Below are 21082 nucleotides of genomic sequence, written 5' to 3'. Positions count from 1 at the left end.
TTGCTCGTCCTCGAGCAAAAGAAGAAAGAAGAGAGTAGAAGAAGAAGAAATGAGGAAGAGGGAGATGGTAGTGTGTTCGGCCAAGAAGGGTAAGAAAGGGTGTTTAGGTTGTGTGAAAATGAAGAGTTGAAGAAGGGTATTTATAGGAGAGAGGGGGGGGGTAATGGTTCGGCCATGGAGGGTGGGTTTGGGAGGGAAAGTGGTTTGAATTTGAAGGGTGAGGTTGGTGGGGATTTATGAAGGATGGATGTGAGTGGTGAAGAGAAAGATGGGGTTTGATAGGTGAAGGGTTTTTGGGGAAGAGGTATTGAGGTGATTGGTGAATGGGGGAAGAAGAGAGAGAGTGATGGTGGGGTCCTGTGGGGTCCACAGATCCTGTGGTGTCAAGGAAAAGTCATCCCTGCACCAAATGTTGCTCAAAATCACGTTTTGAGCCATTTCTGGCGTTAAACGCCGGGCTGGTGCCCATTCCTGGCGTTTAACGCCAGGTTGTTGCCCTTTACTGGCGTTTAACGCCAGTCTGGTGCCCCTTTCTGGCGTTAAACGCCCAGAATGGTGCCAGACTGGGCGTTAAACGCCCAACAGCTAGTAGTACTGGCGTTTAAACGCCAGTTTCTTCTCCTCCAGGGTGTGCTGTTTTTCTTCCTGTTTTTCATTCTGTTTTTGCTTTTTTCATTGTTTTTGTGACTTCTTATGATCATCAACCTACAAAAAAGATAAAATAACAAAAGGAAATAGTTAACTATAAAAATTGGGTTGCCTCCCAACAAGCGCTTCTTTAATGTCATTAGCTTGACAGAGGACTCTCATGGAGCCTCAGAGATACTCAGAACCGTGTGGGAACCTCCCAACACCAAACTTAGAGTTTGAATGTGGGGTTCAACACCAAACTTAGAGTTTGGTTGTGGCCTCCCAACACCAAACTTAGAGTTTGACTGTGGGGCTCTGCTTGGCTCTGTTTTGAGAGAAGCTCTTCATGCTTCCTCTCCATGATGATAGAGGGATGTCCTTGGGCCTTAAACACCAAGGATTTTCCATTCACTTGAATGATCAACTCTCCTCTATCAACATCAATCACAGCCTTTGCTGTGGCTAGGAAGGGTCTGCCAAGGATGATGGATTCATCCATGCACTTTCCAGTCTCTAGGACTATGAAATCAGTAGGAATGTACTGGTCTTCAACTTTAACCAGAACACCCTCTACAAGTCCATGGGCTTGTTTTCTTGAGTTGTCTGCCATCTCTAATGAGATTTTTGCAGCTTGCACCTCTAAGATCCCTAATTTCTCCATTACAGAGAGGGGCATGAGGTTCACACTTGACCCTAAGTCACACAAGGCCTTGTTGAAGGTCATGGTGCCTATGGTACAAGGTATAGAAAACTTCCCAGGATCCTGCCTCTTTTGAGGCAGTTTCTGCTTAGACAAGTCATCCAGTTCTTTGGTGAGCAAGGGAGGTTCATCCTCCCAAGTCTCATTTCCAAATAACTTGTCATTCAGTTTCATGATTGCTCCAAGGTATTTAGCAATTTGCTCTTCAGTGACATACTCATCCTCTTCAGAGGAAGAGTACTCATCAGAGCTCATGAATGGCAGAAGTAAGTCCAATGGAATCTCTATGGTCTCATTTTGAGCCTCAGATTCCCATTGTTCCTCATTGAGGAACTCAGAGGGGATTGGTACACGCCCACTGAGGTCTTCCTCAGTGGCGTCCTCCTCCTCTCTTTCCTCTCCATATTCGGCCATGTCTATGGCTTTGCACTCTCCTTTTGGATTTTCTTCTGTATTACTTGGGAGAGTACTAGGAGGGAGTTCAGTAACTTTCTTGCTCAGCTGACCCACTTGTCCTTCCAAATTTCTGATGGAGGACCTTGTTTCATTCATGAAACTTTGAGTGGTCTTTATTAGATCAGAGACCATTGTTGCTAAGTCAGAAGTATTCTGCTTAGAACTCTCTGTCTGTTGCTGAGAAGATGATGGAAAAGGCTTGCCATTGCTAAACCTATTTCTTCCACCATTATTGTTGTTGAAACCTTGTTGGGGTCTCTCTTGATTCTTCCATGAGAAATTGGGGTGATTTCTCCATGAAGAATTGTAGGTGTTTCCATAGGGTTCTCCTAGGTAATTCACCTCTTCCATGGAAGGGTTCTCAGGATCATAAGCTTCTTCCTCAGATGAAGCCTCCTTAGTACTGTTTGGTGCATTTTGCATTCCAGACAGACTTTGAGAAATTAAATTGACTTGTTGAGTCAATATTTTATTCTGAGCCAATATGGCATTCAGAGTGTCAATCTCAAGAACTCCTTTCTTCTGATTAGTCCCATTGTTCACAGGATTCCTTTCAGAAGTGTACATGAATTGGTTATTTGCAACCATTTCAATCAATTCTTGAGCTTCTGCAGGCGTCTTCTTCAGATGAAGAGATCCTCCAGCAGAGCTATCCAAGGACATCTTAGATAGTTCAGAGAGACCATCATAGAAAATACCTATGATGCTCCATTCAGAAAGCATGTCTGAAGGACATCTTCTGATTAATTGTTTGTATCTTTCCCAAGCTTCATAGAGGGATTCTCCATCCTTCTGTCTGAAGGTTTGGACTTCCACTCTAAGCTTACTCCATCTTTGTGGTGGAAAGAACTTTGCCAAGAAGGCATTGACTAGCTTTTCCCAAGAGTCCAGGCTTTCTTTAGGTTGAGAATCCAACCATATTCTAGCTCTGTCTCTTACAGCAAAAGGGAATAGCATCAGTCTATAGACCTCAGGGTTAACCCCATTAGTCTTGACTGTGTCACAGATTTGCAAGAATTCAGCTAAAAACTGATGAGGATCTTCCATTGGAAGTCCATGGAACTTGCAATTCTGTTGCATTAGAGAAACTAATTGAGGCTTAAGCTCAAAGTTGTTTGCTCCAATGGCAGGGATAGAGATGCTTCTCCCATAGAAGTCGGGAGTAGGTGCAGTAAAGTCACCCAGCACCTTCCTTGCATTGTTGGCATTGTTGTTGTTTTCGGCTGCCATGGGTTCTTCTTCTTTGAAGAATTCGGTCAGGTCCTCTAAAGAGAGTTGTGCTTTGGCTTCTCTTAGCTTTCTCTTCAAGGTCCTTTCGGGTTCAGGATCAGCTTCAACAAGAATGCCTTTGTCTCTGCTCCTGCTCATATGAAAGAGAAGAGAAAAAGAAAATGTGGAATCCTCTATGTCACAGTATAGAGATTCCTTGAAATGTCAGAGGAAAAGAGAAATAGAAAGAAGAAGGAGAAGAAGAATTCGAACTTTAATTAGATAAGGTTCGAATCATGCATTTAGAAGGAGTGGTACTCCATAAATAGAAGGATGTGAGAAGGAGGGAAGAGAATTTTCGAAAATTCAATCAAAAGATTTTGAAAACATTTTGAAAATTTGATTGATAATTTTCGAAAATTCAAAGTGGAAAAGAAATCAAGTGATTATTGAAAAAGATTTTGAAATTAGAAACTAAAAAGAATTTGATTGAAAACTAATTTGAAAAAGATATGATAAAAAAAAAATATGATTGAAAGGTTATGGTCTTAAAAAGATGTGATTGAGAAGATATGATTTGAAAACCATTTTAAAAGATATGATTTGAAAATAATTTTAAAAGATTTGATTTTGAAAATTAGTGACTTGCCTAACAAGAAAAGATATGATTCAAACATTAAACCTTTCTCAACAGAAAAGGTAACAAATTTGAGATGTTCAATCAAATCATTAATTGTTAGGAAGTATCTTTGAAAAAGGAAGGAAATTGATTTTGAAACCATTTGATTGAAAAGATATGATTTGAAAAAGATTTGATTTTGAAAAACTTTGAAAACTTGAAAAAAAATTGATTTGAAAACAAAATCTTCCTCCTAGCACCATCCTGGCGTTAAACGCCCAGAATGGTATACATTCTGGCGTTTAACGCCCAAAATGCTACCTTTTTGGGCGTTAAACGCCCAACCAGGTACCCTGGCTGGCGTTTAAACGCCAGTCTGCCTTCTTCACTGGGCATTTTTGAATGCTCAGCTTTTTCTGTATAATTCCTCTGCAGTGTGTTCTGAATCTTCAATCCCTTGTATCATTGACTTGAAAAGACACAAATTAAAAATATTTTTGGATTTTTAATAATCAAAATGCAACAAGAATCAAATAACAATGCATGCAAGACACCAAACTTAGCAGTTTATGTACTACTGACACTATATGAGACACAGAAACACTCAAGCCAAAAGAATTCAAAGATCAAAACAAAGAACTATATGCATGAATTCGAAAAATATAACAAAAACATGCATTTGACACCAAACTTAAGATGAGACTCTAGACTCAAACAAGAAACATCAATATTTTTGGGTTTTTATGATTTTGCAATTTTTTTGTGTTTTTCGAAAATTAAATGGGAAAAGGTATCAAATCCTTAATGAGAATTCCAGGAATCAGTGCAATGCTAGTCTAAGACTCCGGTCCAGGAATTAGACATGGCTTTACAGCCAGCCAAGCTTCCAAAGAAAGCTTCGGTCCAAAACACTAGACATGACCAAAGGTCAGCCAAGCCTTAGCAAATCACTGCTCCAAAAGCAAGATTGATACGAAATCAACAAGCTCTTGTGGTGATAAGTTGAAACCTCGGTCCAATCAGATTAGACATGGCTTCTCAGCCAGCCAGATTTCAACAAATCATCATGAAACTCTAGAATTCATCTTCAAGAATTTCGAAAAAAAATACCTAATCTAAGCAACAAGATGAACCGTCAGTTGTCCAGCCTGAACAATCCCGGGCAATAACACCAAAAAATTGATGTTGTTGCCGGATCTTGGCACTGATGTTACCAAAGGCTTGCTCAAAACTAGAACAATCCCCGGCAACGGCGCCAAAAACTTGGTGCGCGAAATTGTGAACTATACTTTTTCACAACTCTCATAATCCCTGGTAATGGCTCCAAAAACTTGGTGCGCTCAATACCATGGCATTACACAACTTCGCACAACTAACCAGCAAGTGCACTGGGTCGTCCAAGTAATAAACCTTACGTGAGTAAGGGTCGATCCCACGGAGATTGTTAGTATTGAAGCAAGCTATGGTCATCTTGTAAATCTTAGTCAGGCAAACTCAGATATATATGGTGATGAACGAAAATAACATAAAAGATAAAGATAGTGATACTTATGTAATTCATTGGTAGGAACTTCAGATAAGCGCATGAAGATGCCTTCCCTTCCGTCTCTCTGCTTTCCTACTGTCTTCATCCAACCCTTCTTACTCCTTTCCATGGCAAGCTCGTGTAGGGTTTCACTGTTGTCAGCAGCTACCTCCCATCCGCGCAGTGAAAGCTAATGCACACACTCTGTCACAGTGCTGCCAATCACCGGTTTGGTTCCCTCCCCTACCGGAATAGAATAACTCTTTTGCGTCTGTCACTAACGCCCAGTAGGTTACAGGTTTGAAGCACGTCACAGTCATTCAATCATTGAATCCTACTCAGAATACCACAGACAAGGTTAGACCTTCCGGATTCTCTTGAATGCTGCCATCAGTTCTTGCCTATACCACGAAGACTCTGATCTCACGGAATGGTTGGCTCGTTTGTCAGGCGAGCACTCGGTTGTCAGGCAATCAACCATGCATCGTGCAATCAGGAATCCAAGAGATATTCACTAAGCCTCAAATGCGTGTAGAACAAGAATGGTTGTCAGTCACCTTGTTCATGAGTGAGAATGGTGATGGGCGTCAATCATCACCTTCATCATGTTGAAGAACAAGTGATATCTTGGTAAAAGAACAAGCGGAATTTGAATGAAAGAACAATAGTAATTGCATTAATACTCGAGGTACAGCAGAGCTCCACACCTTAATCTATGGGTGTAGAAACTCCACCGTTGAAAATACATAAGCATAAGGTCTAGGCATGGCCGAATGGCCAGCCTCCCAATGATCTAAGAACTAAAATGTCCAAAGATGATCTAGAGATCTAAAAGTGATCAAAAGATTTCTATACAATAGTAAAAGGTCCTACTTATAAGAAACTAGTAGCCTAGGGTGTACAGAAATGAGTAAATGACATAAAAATCCTCTTCCGGGCCCACTTGGTGTGTGCTTGGGCTGAGCAATGAAGCAATTTCGTGTAGAGACTCCCCTTGGAGTTAAACGCCAGCTTTAGTGCCAGTTTGGGCGTTTAACTCCCAATTAGGTGCCAGTTCCGGCGTTTAACGCTGGAATTTCTTGAGGTGACTTTGAACGCCGGTTTGGGCCATCAAATCTTGGGCAAAGTATGGACTATTATATATTGCTGGAAAGCCCAGGATGTCTACTTTCCAACGCCGTTGAGAGCGCGCCAATTGGGCTTCTGTAGCTCCAGAAAATCCACTTCGAGTGCAGGGAGGTCAGAATCCAACAGCATCTGCAGTCCTTTTGAGTCTCTGGATCAGATTTTTGCTCAGATCCCTCAATTTCAGCCAGAAAATACCTGAAATCACAGAAAAACACACAAACTCATAGTAAAGTCCAGAAAAGTGAATTTTAATTAAAAACTAATAAAAATATACTAAAAACTAACTATATCATATCAAAAACATACTAAAAACAATGCCAAAAAGTATACAAATTATCCGCTCATCATTCGCTCCTATGTTTGTTATTTTTTCAGGTGTGTTCCCAATCTGGACTTTTTCGGTCTCTCCCTCTGGTTGTGGTCGAGGATCTTCTCGGGACTGCACTCGTCCGAGTTCTATCGTGCTGACCTCCTTCCCTTTTAGGCTCAGGCTTTCGTTGTAGCATCGCCGCGCTAGTTTTTGGTCGCCTTTTAGGGTAGCGATTCCTTTTGCGGTAGGGAACTTCATACAGAGGTGTGGGGTCGAGACTATAGCTGCCAGTCTGTTTAGGGTTGGTCGCCCAATGAGGGCATTGTATGCCGAAGTGACGTCGACTATAATGTAGTCGATGCTTAATGTTTTAGATTGCTCGCCTCTTCCAAAGGTAGTGTGTAGCGGGATGTATCCTAAGGGATGGATCGGGGTATCCCCTAGCCCAAATAGGTCGGTGGGATAGGCCTTTAGTTCTTTTTCTTCAAGTCCGAGCTTGTCGAATGCCGTTTTGAACAGGATATCTGCTGAGCTTCCCTGGTCAATCAGGGTTCGATGTAAGTTGGCGTTTGCTAGGATAATGGTGACTACCATTGGATCGTCGTGCCCGGGAATTATCCCTTGAGCATCTTCTCGGGTAAATGAGATAGTAGGTAACTCGGACAGGGGACTGTCTTCTCGGACATGATAGACTTCTTTGAGGTGTCTTTTTCGCGAGGATCTGGATGTTCCTCCGCCTGCAAAACCTCCATTTATCATGTGAACGTGTCTTTCAGGGGTTCGCGGGGTTTGTTCGGCCCGACCTTCGTTATCTCCCCGCCTTCTCTTCCTGGTCTCTTCTCCTTTCTCTGCTATGTATCTGTCGAGTTTTCCTTCTCTGGCCAGCTTTTCTATAACATTTTTTAGGTCGTAGCAGTCGTTAGTAGAATGACCGTAGAGCTTGTGATATTCACAGTATTCGGACCGATCTCTTCCCGCTCTCTTGTGTTTTAGCGGTCGGGGCGGTGGGATCTTTTCGGTGTGGCATACTTCTCTGTAGACGTCTACCAGGGAGACTCGGAGGGGGGTGTAGTTGTGGTACTTCCGTGGCTTGTCCGAGTTGGGGTCTTCTTTCTTCTTCTGTTCCCGATCCCGATCTCGGAGTGAGTAGGTTGATTCTGTCCTAGAAGAGTCTCTTAGCTGGGAGGTTTCCTCCATGTTGATGTATTTTTCTGCTCGCTCCTGCACCTCGTATAGGGAGGTCGGGTATCGTTTGGATAGGGATTGGCTAAACGGTCCCTCTTTTAGGCCGTTCGCTAGTCCCATGATGGCTGCTTCAGTGGGCAAGTGTTGTATGTCCAGGCAGGCTTTGTTGAATCGCTCCATGTATTCTCGGAGAGTTTCTTGGTTGCCTTGTTTGATCCCAAGTAGACTGGGGGCATGTTTTGTCTTGTCCTTTTGAATAGAGAACCTTGTTAGGAATTTTTTGGTTAGGTCTTCGAAGCTGGTGATTGATCTTGGTGGCAGGTTGTCGAACCACTTCATGGCTGACTTGGTGAGAGTGGTGGGGAAGGCTTTGCACCGAATCGCGTCGGAGGCGTCGACTAGGTACATTCTGCTTCTGAAGTTGCTGAGGTGGTGGCTTGGATCGGTGGTGCCGTCGTAGGGATCCATATCGGGTGGTTTGAAGTTTCGCGGTACCTTTTCCTTCATGATCTCTTGCGTGAAGGGATCATGGTTGCCTTCGGGGGTGGTGCCGCGTTCTGTCCGGCCTTTTAGGTTGGCCTCTATTTTCCACAGTTTTTCTTCTAATTCTCTGCGCTTTCGAGTCTCCCTTCTCAGATCTTGTTCAGTTTCTTTCTGTTTCTTTATGTCCTCTTCGAGTTGTTTCAGTCGGTTTTGTTGTGCCCGGACTGCTTCTAGAATTTCCGAGCTCTTTTCTTTTTCGGAATTTTGTGGATCTTTGTTTGGGAGTGATGTCTTTGGGCGATTCTGTTTGTTTCCTCCTGGAGTGCGTGGTGATAGAGGGCTGTCCGGTCGTTCTCCGGTGTCAATTTCGTCCTCCTGTTCAGATGCAGCGCGGTCATTGTTGTGAGAGTCATCCGCCATGGTAGGGGGATGACTTCCAGGTCCCCGGCAACGGCGCCAATGTTCCGAGGGTTACCTGAAACGTGTAGCTCGGTCGTCTGGAGAGGCCCGAGGTGGGGGTTCAGGGACCCGAGCTTGATATGCAGAGTGGTTGGTGGTTGTACCTACAATGACACTCCGATGCTTAAGTTAGCATGGGTCCAAGCAGATATGTGTAGATGTGGAATGAATGCCATACCTGGGTGCTCCAGTGTATTTATAGTAGTTGGCCGTGATCTTCCCTGGATAAGATATTCTTATCTTATCTTATCTTTCGGGAGTTTTATCCCTATCTTTGTGGAACCGCCTTTGCTAGGCCTTTTCGGCCTTTAGGTTTGGGCTGCGTTCCTTTTGATGGGCCTTCCCTTGCTTTATTCGTCCGAGGTCCGACCTTTAGACGTGAGCCTTTAGGACGAGGTCGGACCTTTTATGAACTGACCGAGTTTGGAGGAGCCCGGTCAGGGTATGAACAGATCCTATTCCGACATGATCGAGAACCGACAGATGATTAGCCGTGCTGTGATAGAGCATTTGGACCATTTTCACTGATAGGATGGGAAGTAGCCATTGACAATGGTGACGCCCTACATACAGCTTGCCATGGAAGGAGCCTTGCATGTATGAAAGTGAGAAAGCATTATGTTGCAGGAACTCAGAAGACAAAGCATCTCCAAAACTCCAACATATTCTCCATTACTGCATAATAAGTATTATTTATCCATGCTCTCTTGTTTACTTGCAAGTCAATTGATAACTATAATTGGTATCTTGACTAAGATTGATAAGATAACCATAACTTGCTTCAAACCAACAATCTTCGTGGGATTTGACCCTTACTCACTTAAGGTATTACTTGGACGACCCAGTGCACTTGCTGGTTAGTTGTGCGGATTGCCAAAAGTGTGATTGCAATTTCGTGCTCGGCGCGGATGCGTCGGTCGCCAAGAGAGAAAACGGCGCACACGCATACAGTACGCATACGCGTGGGTTGGAAGGTGCCTAAGGCACATTTCCAGCACAGCTCCCGCGTGACTCTCTGTTCAAACTCATACAATTCACATTTATAAGGGACGCAGACGCGCACTAGGCACTGGCGTGTCGATCGCATCATTTTTTTAATGCAAATATGCAGATGTAACTGCAGACTATATGCAGAATAATGAGAAGAGTCATTAAATAAAGCTAAAAAGAGAGAAGGGAACGATCATACCATGGTGGGTTGTCTCCTACCCATCATTTTTCTTTAACGTCCTTAAGTTGGATGGTCCACTAGCTCAGTCGTTCGCTGTGGGTGGGTCCTCCAAGAGGAAGATCTCCAGCTCCTTGCTTTTCTTCATCTTCTCGCCATGATACAGCTTTAAGCGATGTCCATTGACCTTTATGAATTTGGAGCTTGAAGGATGACTTAGATGAAAGACTCCGTATGGCTCTGCCTTTTCTACTCTATAGGGACCTTCCCATCTTGATCTCAGCTTGCATGGCATAAGCCTTAGTCTGGAGTTGTAGAGGAGAACTAATTCCCTAGGTCTGAACTTTCTCCTTTTAATGTGCTTGTCATGCACAACCTTCACCTTCTCTTTGTACAGCCTGGAGCTATCATATACTTCTAGGCAAAAGTTCTCTAATTCTTGTAATTGCATCTTCATTTCAGCTTTGGCCCTCTCATATCCCATGTTAATTTCTCTTACCGCCCAGAATGCCTTGTGCTCTATCTCGACTGGGAGGTGATAGGCCTTTCCATAAACTAAGCGGAAGGGGCTCATCCCTATAGGTGTCTTGTATGCTGTCCGGTATGCCCAAAGTGCATCTTGTAGCCTGGTGCTTCAGTCCTTCCTATGAGGCTTGACTATCTTCTCTAGGATACAATTTATCTCTCTGTTAGACACCTTTGCTTATCCGTTAGTCTGCGGGTGGTAAGCAGTTGCTACCTTGTGAATAATTCCATGCTTCTTCAGTAGAGTGGTCAGTCTGCTGTTACAAAAATGGGTGCATTGATCACTCACAATTGCTCGTGGTAATCCAAAGTGACATATAATATGGTTTCTAACAAAGGAGACAAAAGTGCTAGCATCATCAGTATCAGTGGGAATTGCTTCCACCCATTTGGAAACATAATCTACAGCTAACAATATATAAGAAACCGCTAGAGTTGGAAAACGGACCCATGAAGTCAATACCCCAAACATAAAAAATCTCACAAAACAGCATAATTTGTTGGGGCATCTCATCCCTCTTTGATATATTACCAAACCTCTGGCATGGGAAACAAGATTTGTAGAAGGCAGCAGCATCTTTAAAAAGAGTAGGCCACCAGAATCCACAGTCTAAAATTTTTCTAACTGTTCTTTGAGGGCCAAAATGTCCACCACTCTTAGAGAAGTGGTAGGCCTCTAAAATGGACTAGAATTCTGATTGAGACAAACACTGTCTAATTACCTGGTCAGCACCATACCTCCACAGATATGGATCATCCCATATATAATATTTGGACTCGCTTTTTAGCTTGTCCTTCTGATGCTTGGTGAAATTGGGAGGGAATGTATGACTAACTAGATAATTAGCTACAGGTGCATACCAAGGAACTACTTTAGATACTGCATGCAAGCTATCAAATGGAAAAGCATCATTGATAGGAGTGGAGTCATCCTTATTGTGCTCAAGGCGACTCAAGTGGTCCGCCACTAGATTCTAAGAACCACTCCTATCTTTAACTTCTAAATCAAATTCTTGCAGCAGCAGTATCCAACGTATCAACCTTGGTTTGAACTCTTTTTTAGTTAACAAATGTTTGAGAGATGCATGGTCTGTGTAACGACTCAACTTCCAGTATGCCATGGTCATACAAGAAGCTAAGTGTTACTAACTTGTCCTTCTTAATTATTAACTATTATTTAATATATGAGCCTACTCCTTGTTAGAGTGATGCCAATTTTACGAGTAACTTTTTTTTGTTGCGGATAATAAGGTAAAATAAACAAGCATGCATTGAGAGAAATAAAAAGGAAGTATAAAGAAACATAGAAATACAGCTGATAATATACATCATGTACACTATAACAAGACATGTAGCATTTACACAAGATTAAGTCAGTTTACATCGTCGTCATCCTATGTAGCTAATAGATACACGACACTCTCAGGGCCTAGCCATACAAAAAGCCGCTAAACTGGTGCCCAGGCTAGCCTAACCACTATATAGCTCCTATCTCTTGGGTGTACTAACACAGGTGAGAGACTAATTAACAGATAATGTCAGACTAGAGTGTCATCAAAAGAATGCCCCTTCTGCTGTCAAACTATATCTACACGTGGTCGTTCGGAGAATCGCCATGAGGCTTGTCCATCTCCTCATCCTGCTCTATCTCTATCTCAGGATCCTCCTCCTCCTCATCATCCGCAGCTACAACTATACCCTCAGATCCACCAGAAACACTACTGTCACTATGTACAAAACCATTCGCGAGCACAGGTCTGTTTGCGTATATAGGTGCTACCCCACCGTCCGGTAGTGCCGGCTCATTAGGCTGTGGAAAGTCGGGGATCGGCTCAGGGGAAAAATCCCACTCTGGTGGTATCACAGGTACGTTGTCACCAGCTAACTCGGGGTCATCAAGAATGATAGGCTCAGGTTCCACCTCATTCAAAGGTTGAGCTGGTATGGCGTGTCCAAGATCATCAGGAAAAGGATGTAACCAGGATAAGGGAAAGTCATAACGAGCATCGGGGTCAAAATGTGGGCTAGACAGAGGATGTTAAAAAGCTCGATTAGGTAATGCATATCGTCTAATACGAGGCTCTAATCCCATAATGAAGTAACTGTGATGTATCGGGTCCTCGTAGACGTAAGGGTCCTCGACCTCATAGAATATCACGCCCGTCTCCATCTGAGGGGAAGGAAGGGAGAGAAGGGGGTAAGAATTGGGGAGTCCTTAGTAGGACCGAGGTTATTAGTTACATTCATTTGTTCGGTTCAATTAGCAGACGAATAATATAATACAGTGAAAGAGTAAACAGAAGTTAAAGATAGATAGGTAGAGAAAAGAGAGAAAACAGAAAACAGAACACGAATAGAAAAATACAAGAAAATAAAACACAGATATAGCATACAAGCAGACAAACATAAAGAAGTAGATCACACAGATAAAAGGAATGCAACAGAGGATAATGCGCAAACAAGAATGATGCATGTCTAGTCCTAGTGCAGGTAATGGGCTCATCTGTCGGTTTCTACCCGCTCCCGACATAACCCAGCATTACTAGCCGGATATGGCTTTCCTATTGGCTATACCTCTGTGTACAGGAAATAACCCCTCTGCCACCACAGGGTCCACTGCACGCATGAAATAACACATCTGCCACTGCAGGGATGTATGCCGACACACCTTCTGTATACAGGAAATAACCCCTTTGCCACTACAGAAATGGAACAGGTGGTCACGGTACTTCTATAGCAGGAAATAACCCCTCTGCCTTACAAAAATGGAATTTGAGTCTGTACCACAGGAAAGCATTCTCAGTGGTCACACCATCATCTATCTGACTGCCACAGTGCAGCAGATGAACACATAGATATCTCTTGGGTTGCCTTAATGCAACAAATGACCTCTCAATAGGTCCTCTGCTCCTTATCATATTACTCTGATCTCTTCGTCTCTGTATTCTTCTCTGTTTATTATTTTCTCTACGCTTCTTTACTTTATTCTGTTTTCTCTATTTAACGTTAGTATTTAAAGCTTATGTAAATTTTGGCATGAATAGTTAGCCTGTCCCAAGTATAGGTTCATTAAGTTTATACTGAAACATTTTAACTTTTCATATTATACCTAAGCCTAGTCGCAATTCAAGGATTAATTAGGTTGCCCTAGTTCGCTCACTAATCTCTGTCTGTTTTTTTATCCTTAAAACTTTACAGACTTTCTTTGGTTTTTATATTTTCTTTAACTTTTTATCTTTCATTTATCTTTGCCTCACTAATATGTTCTTACCACTCCCTAAGTGTTTTATGAAGGTAATTATGAGATTCTGCGCTTAAAATTGTCTTTCTAAAGCTTTTACAAAAAACTATCTTTTCCGCATTATTTTATTATTTTTATTAAAATATTATTTTTAATTAAATATTATTATTTAATATTTTATTATTATTTATTATTTTATTATTAAATTTTCAAAAATTACCCCACTTTAACCATTAACCTTTAAAAATACACTTTTTGCCACTCGTAACTTTTAATATTTCTACTTTAACCAACCTAACTTTCAGAAATTACCAAATAACACCTTAAACACAAAAAAATTTACTTCCTTGCCCTTTTAAAGATCTAAAGCCTGTTCTTCATTATTCTTCATCACACTCAAAGTGTTTTTCGTGTTCTTCGTAAATTCTTTAGATTCTTTCTCTATTTTTACCCATTTTTTAGTCTTTTCAGCAACCAATTTTTACCATAATTCAAAATAAATTAGCAGCCTCTAAAACCCCATCTTTTCTACATGATTTTAACACAAATTGAACCCTAATTTAGGGTCCAGGGTTTCGTTTTCCAGCTGCTCCAAGAACATGAACTCAAAGCTTGAATTTCATCAAATTTTATCAAATTTTCTCCAAATTTTCACCAAGAATCAATCATATGTGCAATCAATTTTTAGCACAGCCAAATCATACAACATTCACACAACTCAAACACATATAATCAAGATTAATTTCGTCACACCCTACCTGGTTTTACTGCTCCTAATTCGATTAGACATTCAGGTGGTCCTTAAACACTTTTTCCTCCTAAATCACATCAAGAACAACTTTAAATTCAAAAACCCTCAACTAACCAAATCTCACTCAGAATGTTAGAGAGGAATTTCTCACCTTAGACTTGCTGGAAACTCACATTTCTTGGCCCTCAAGTCAAGTTAAGCATGATTCCTAAGGAAGAACATCAAGAAAACACATGTTTGAGCATGTTTCCTTGAAACCGAATCAAAAGAGAGATGGTGCAACCAACTCACCTTGATTCCAGCCTTGATAAGTCATATGATCATGTAGAGAAAGAAGAGAGGATCATTTTAGTCGGATTGGAATTTTGGTTTGAGTTTTAATTCAGCAGAAATCAAGCTTTGAAGATTTGGAACTAAGAAGTTTTCTCTCTTTTTCTCTCTTCCTATTTTCGGCCACAAAGTGAAAATGAGCCAGCCTTGGGGGTTTTGGGGGGTGTAGGGTGAGTTGTGATTGGTTGGCTTGGAGGTGGATTAAAATAATATTAAAATATCTCAGGTGTATAACTACTAAAACTAGATGTCTCGGAACACTTGTGAAAATATCTCTAAATATTATTTTCTAAGCTACTAGCATAAATGACACTAGTAACATATTTATTCTGAGAGTAAAACATGTATAATGAGGCCTTAGCATTGCTAAAGTGATCAGAGAGTGCTGGTGCTAAGCTGCACCAGTAAACTGTGAACCCGGTTAAACCAATTTTCTATTTTTAACTAAAACTGACCAGGTAACCTTATAATATCATTCAAGAAGCTTCTAATACTCATATAATGATGATATTATCCTATTGTCTCTCTTCTCTCATGAATCGAGTCCGGTTTGTCAAATTGAAACTATTTACGAAAAACCGAATCAAAACTCCTAACCGATACAGTTCAAAGACTAAGTTCTTTAGCACTGCGTTATCGAGCTTGCCTCAAAAAGGTTCTAGCTTAAAGATAACATAATGACAATGAGAATTGAGATACTTGATGATATATCAGAGGTTCTCCCCTTACTGATCCTCCGGAGTTCTCTATACTTTCAGAAAAGATCTTGCGTACTCGAAAACTGGGGTTGTTACAGTCTGAGTACACTATGACCTTAGTACCAAGTAAGTAGGCTCAGAATTTATCCAGAGCAAAAACAATAGCTAGAAGCTCTTTTTTAGTGGTAGTGTAATTGGACTGGGCAGCGTCTAAGGTTTTTGAAGCATATGCAATTACAAAAGAATCCTTACCTTCGTGCTGAGCCAGTGCCGCTCCTATAGCATGGTTGGAGGCATCACACATAATCTCAAAGGGCTGGTTCCAGTCTGGTCCTCTCACAATTGGAGCTTGAGTCAAGGCGATCTTCAGCATCCTTCTGTAGCAGTCTAGGTAGAGGTAAAGCTACTTTACTGAAGTCCTTGATAAATCTCCAATAAAAACCTGCATGGCCAAGTAACGAACAGACTTCCCTCACGAAGGAGGGGTAAGGCAGACTAGAAATGACATTTACCTTTGCCGAATCCACAGATATACCAGTATTAGAGACAACATGTCCTAGAACAATACCTTGTTTGACCATGAAATGACACTTTCACTACAAGAAAACAAGCTTTTTGCTACGCTTTTAAAGCGTGGCGAAAAGTCCTTAAAAGCGTGGCGATAGCTTTTCGCCACGCTTTTTGAGCTACCGGCACGCTTTTGAAAGGGTCACAACTGCGAGGGTGCCGGTTGCTCTATCGCCACGCTTTTCGTGACCTATTGGCACGCTTTTTTTCTTGCCACGCTTTTAAAGATCGCCACCCTTTAAAAGCGTGGCCATATGTGTGAACTATTGCTACGATTTTAAAGTGTGCCAATAGCAAGATATGGCTACGCTTTTAAAGCGTGCCAATAGCATGCCATGTAGCTACGCTTTAAAAGCGTGCCAATAGCAAGACATATGGCTACGATTTAAAAGCGTGCCAATAGGCGTGAGATACAGCTACGCTTTTAAAGCGTGCCAATAGCAAGACATATAGCTACGCTTTATAAACGTGCCAATAGGTGTGAGATACAGCTACGCTTTTAAAGCGTGGCTGTTCATGCGCAGTGCAACGTATATCGCCACGCTTCCAAAGCGTGGCAACAAGTAGAGATATGGGTACGCTTTATAAGCGTGCCAATAGGTTCTGAACTAAATTACAGTGACGCTTATAAAGCGTGGCTATTGATTGCTGTTGTACAATATGGCCACCCTTTTAAAGCGTGGCTGTAAAATAGTTCAGTACCTATTGGCACTACTTTTTTTATAAACCTTACAAAATCATAGATAATTTTAAAATTTAAAAGATGACTACTAATTTTAAATCAACAAATCCTTGCTTCATAAACTTGTCACAGAAAAAGTGTTTGATCACATGTTAGTTATACTCTAACAAAATACCAAAAATCAAAGTCTCATCCACTAGCAGTTTCCTAATACATGAATTACAATTCCAACATGGGTTACATTATCTACTTCCTTTACACTTCATTACAAAAGATAAAACTTCATGATTACTGATCATCATTGTGAGCGAAACTGTTTTCAGCACTTCCCTGCATAATTTTAAATATTGTTATGTTAGTGCATCTTATACCAAACCAAAAAATGGAGACATATATTATCAACAAATGAATGTTATAGTTGTACAATAATTGTAACCAGCAAAGGCTTTTCTTTCATTGAAAGCTAGTATACTTTTTTTGTTCTTAAAGTTTTCAAAAAAGGGAAAGGGTACTGATATAGCTAGGAAGCTAACAATCAAACTGCCCCCCTCCCCTCCTTTTTTTTTTCTGCAACAGTCACATGTTTCTCAACAATGGCATGTATCACCCTAACTCCTAATATATTTCACAACCAAATTAACCATTCTTGTAGTCCTATACTACACCTGCAGTCACATGCATGCACAATTTATACTAGCAACTGGAGAATCAATACAAATTGCATATGGATCAATTCTATAACCGATCCCCAATAAATAAATCAAGCAAAATGAGATATACCATGAGAGCCATTAATTCCTTCTGGAGTCTGCAAAAATCAAAACAAACAAAAACATTAAAATTCAATTATGGTTTCTTTTCTTTTCCTTTTTCCAATTTGATTAGGAAAAAGTGCAAATCTTCAAAGATTTCTCGTGTTTTCGAAAATTGAGATTCAATGCCACACTAGATACAAAACAAAACACTACTAAAAAGTCAACAACTTTGAATTCAGATTCCAATTCAATACCATTAGCACCATTTAGAATCTTTTATCTCACTATCAAATGTCCAAAATCAACAACAACAATAAGTCAACTACTTTAAATGGAAATATATCGAATATCCAAAGATAGTGACTTACATCTTTGGGAGGAATATGAGTTGATTCGGAGGAGCGAGGAGTATTTTTTGGTCTGCTTCTTGAGGCATCCAAAGGAGAATTTTGGGCAGCTTGCACTAAGGCTGCTACCTCTTCCTCACTCATTCCAGGGTTGACTTGGTGCACCAATACCTTTAATAAACTACATACACCGTCCATCTTCTTCTCTAATGATTCAACCTTGTTGTTGTATTCAACCTTGACTTGTTGAATCTCCTCATCCTTTTTAAGAGAGCTTTTTGTAATCGAAGCCCCAAAACAACAAACTCAACCTGGTTGGTCCTTTCCTAACACTCCTATAAATGCATCCTCATCATTTTCCCCTGCCTCTATGCGGGTTTGAAGTTCAGCCTGCCGCATTAACTCAATATTAATAGAAATCACTATAGAATTAATATTTGTACAAATCCAAATACAAATACAAACAACTCACAATTGTGCTTTGCGTTTTAGCATCAATTTCTTTTCCTTTTTTACTTGTGCGAGTTGCTATGAAAACTTCAACTCTTGATGGTTCTTCACTGTTCTCTTTAGAGTCGCGCTAGAGTACATATAGAACAATTTACATGAAGCATGCTAACTAGAAAACTACAACCTGAATATAAATGAGAAATCACAAAAAAATAAATTATATTACCAGCTGCTTGCGCACTATTCCAAAATTTGTGGGACCCATCCGGTGAGGACATGTTTGCTTTGACCTATTTTCAGCATTCTTAGTAGACACAGCCTAAATATAAACATGAAAAAGAGATGTTATTATTCTTAATAAACATGTTTTCTTGTTTTTTCAAAATCACACTACCTTTTTCCAAAACACCAAGTTTAATCACATAAAGAACTAAAAGACAATATTACCTTAACAGTCGGAAGACTCCAATACCAAATTAGTTTGCGAAATTGAACCTCAGGGATCTCTAACGGTTGGTTCTTTATCATTTCTTTCTTTGTGTTGTACTTCAAGAAATGTTCCTTTTTTATTTCGCCTTTGTATTTTTTCCATGCACGACAAAATCCGTTCATTACCCACGGCTTTGAAGTTATTGGAAGAATGAATTTTTGCTAAACAAGACAACAAATTAGAATGTCAAAGGTTAGCATAAATAAAGTAACAAATAAATCTTAACAAAATTATCTATAATTCTTACATACATTGGCATACTCCCACATGCCCTCTTTGAGGTTTTTAGGCACACCATGCCAACTAGTATATAGCAAAGTCACAAAACGAGGATTTCTAACTGTTGTGCCCAAGAGTTGGTTGAGGTTAGATACAACCTCCTTGGTTGGACCTATAGGCTGCCCTCCAAAAAATTCCACCTCCCGTCGATCATTAAAATCAGTGGCATGAAGCTTTTTGCACATAGTCTTTCCACGAGTTTTCTTCTTTATTGTGCCTAAGTCCGATTAAAATAACAGAATTTTAAACTCAAATCAACTTAGAAGTAATACAAGCTATATTTTGACAATAAGGTAAAACAAGAAAAGCACCTTCATTACTAGCTTGTCCTCCATTACCCTCATCATTTGCAGCATCATCAAGCTCATTTTCCTCATCTTCCTCATCTTCTTCATCTTCCAAATTTATCCCATGTATCTTAAAATACATGTCAAGACTCATTCCTTTTTTCATTGAACTTGCAGTTAGCTCACTTGTATCTTCTCCCTCATCATCAGAACTTAAATCATTTTGTTCCATTGTATCAGCTTCAACAGTCCTCTGATTCCCAGTTTTGGAGGTCTTTTCAGCTTGAGACATTGTCCTGTTCCCATTATGTTCACATTCTTGAAAAAGTGACATTGGTTGCACCTTCTTTTTCTTTTTTGGAGTCCTAGCTTGCTCTTCAATGGCATCTTCCACGATTGTGATGGGTTGGTTTCTTGTTTGATCTTTTGGGTCTTGAGCTTGGAAGCTAGCCTTCTTATTTTCAGCCATGATCTTTTCTCTTTTAATATTGTATTGTTGTAGCAATTCAGCACTTGACCTCACTTGTGTAACCTCAAAGGAATTCTTTTTTTGGACTTTTTTCTTTCATTTTTTGTGCTAAGGTCCTTATCCGTTTTCTTTTAGCGATCTCTCTTTTCTCCATTCTGCATACACAAAAGAGTTGCAATGAAAAAAATGTTATTTTATGAATAATTAAATGAAGCTAATCAACATAAGTGAGTAATTAAATAAGCAAAATAACTAAAACAAATGAGACATTTAGAATTCTACCAAAACAGCATTACATGAAAACATGTCAAGATGTTTCAGAATCAGAGTCCTCCATGTACTCGTATTCACTCTCCTCATCTTCCTCACCACGTTATTTGGCAAACATATTTGGAGCCACATCTATAATGGTTGCTCGTAGATCATTCCTCACTAGATCAACTTCGCCATTATCATTTGGGAGACTGGGAATCACTTCAGGTTCACATGGCTCCCTTGCATATATTATGGGGGAATCAGACTCAAGGTCATCACTTATCCTAAATAAATCTCTTGGAATTATTTTCATAACATAGTGTTTGTCACTCACATATGGGTCTTGCACATAAAAGCATTGGTTTACTTGGGATGCTAGCACAAATGGTTCTTCCTGGTAGCATTTCTTACTAAAATACACATATGAGAGACCAAAGTTATCTTTTGCAACTGTATACCACTCACACTTAAACAGGACTACCTTAAATTGGCCATAATAATCTAATTCAAACATATCAACTATTCTACCATAGTAGGTTACTTTGGCTTCAATTGGGTTCTTATCTTTCACAGTAGCAAAACTAGAAGTCAATGCCTCCAATGTGACACCACTATTTTGGGTTTTACGTCTCGCATCACGGTGCCTTGTATGGAACCTATACCCATTGATAACATAACCTGAAAATCTTTTTGCAACTCTATTTGGACCCCTAGCCAACCCTTTTGCCCAACCAGGCACATCCTTTTTCATGGCACGAGTTTTAAACCATTCTGAGAACTGTTGACTATGGTCTTTGGCTTTCTCCCACTTTGTTCTTCGTGGATTGTTATCATTTACTGCATCCTCATTCTCTCTGAAGATCAAATAATCATATTCTTATTTATTAGTAGGGTAAAATGTTATGATTGAGGTCTACGAAATGACAATGAATCAAACAAAATACCTCATGTAGACTTCGATCTTATCACAATTATTTAGGATGTATGAATGACCTTGTATTTCTGATTTTTCATCTAACATGAACAAATCTCCCATTTTTCCACCCAAAGGACATCCTTTGCTTGGAAATAAACTCGGAGTTCG

The 21082-nt window shown here is 40.3% G+C and overlaps 1 protein-coding gene and 1 non-coding gene across 2 annotated transcripts; one reads left to right on the top strand and one right to left on the bottom strand.

Moving 5' to 3' along the window:
* Positions 1-2503: 2503 nt before the first annotated feature.
* On the top strand, positions 2504-2611 carry LOC130951330 (small nucleolar RNA R71). The gene has a single exon (XR_009073934.1). It is a non-coding gene; the product is annotated as a small nucleolar RNA R71 (small nucleolar RNA).
* A 7346-nt stretch (positions 2612-9957) lies between these two features.
* On the bottom strand, positions 9958-10356 carry LOC130981612 (uncharacterized). The gene has a single exon (XM_057905191.1). The coding sequence runs from the start codon at positions 10354-10356 to the stop codon at positions 9958-9960; it is 399 nt and encodes a 132-aa protein (XP_057761174.1).
* Between the last annotated feature and the right edge of the window lie 10726 nt (positions 10357-21082).

The sequence above is a fragment of the Arachis stenosperma genome, chromosome 1 (assembly GCF_014773155.1).
Source record: "Arachis stenosperma cultivar V10309 chromosome 1, arast.V10309.gnm1.PFL2, whole genome shotgun sequence".
Taxonomy (NCBI): Eukaryota; Viridiplantae; Streptophyta; class Magnoliopsida; order Fabales; family Fabaceae; genus Arachis; species Arachis stenosperma.
The sequence above is the reverse complement of the archived record's forward strand: the minus strand, read 5'-3'. Positions and strand labels throughout refer to the sequence as shown.

What these genes read in the sequence shown, in the direction of transcription:
- LOC130981612 (XM_057905191.1), bottom strand. Translation starts at nt 10,356, where the DNA reads ATGGGATATGAGAGGGCCAAAGCTGAAATGAAGATGCAATTACAAGAA.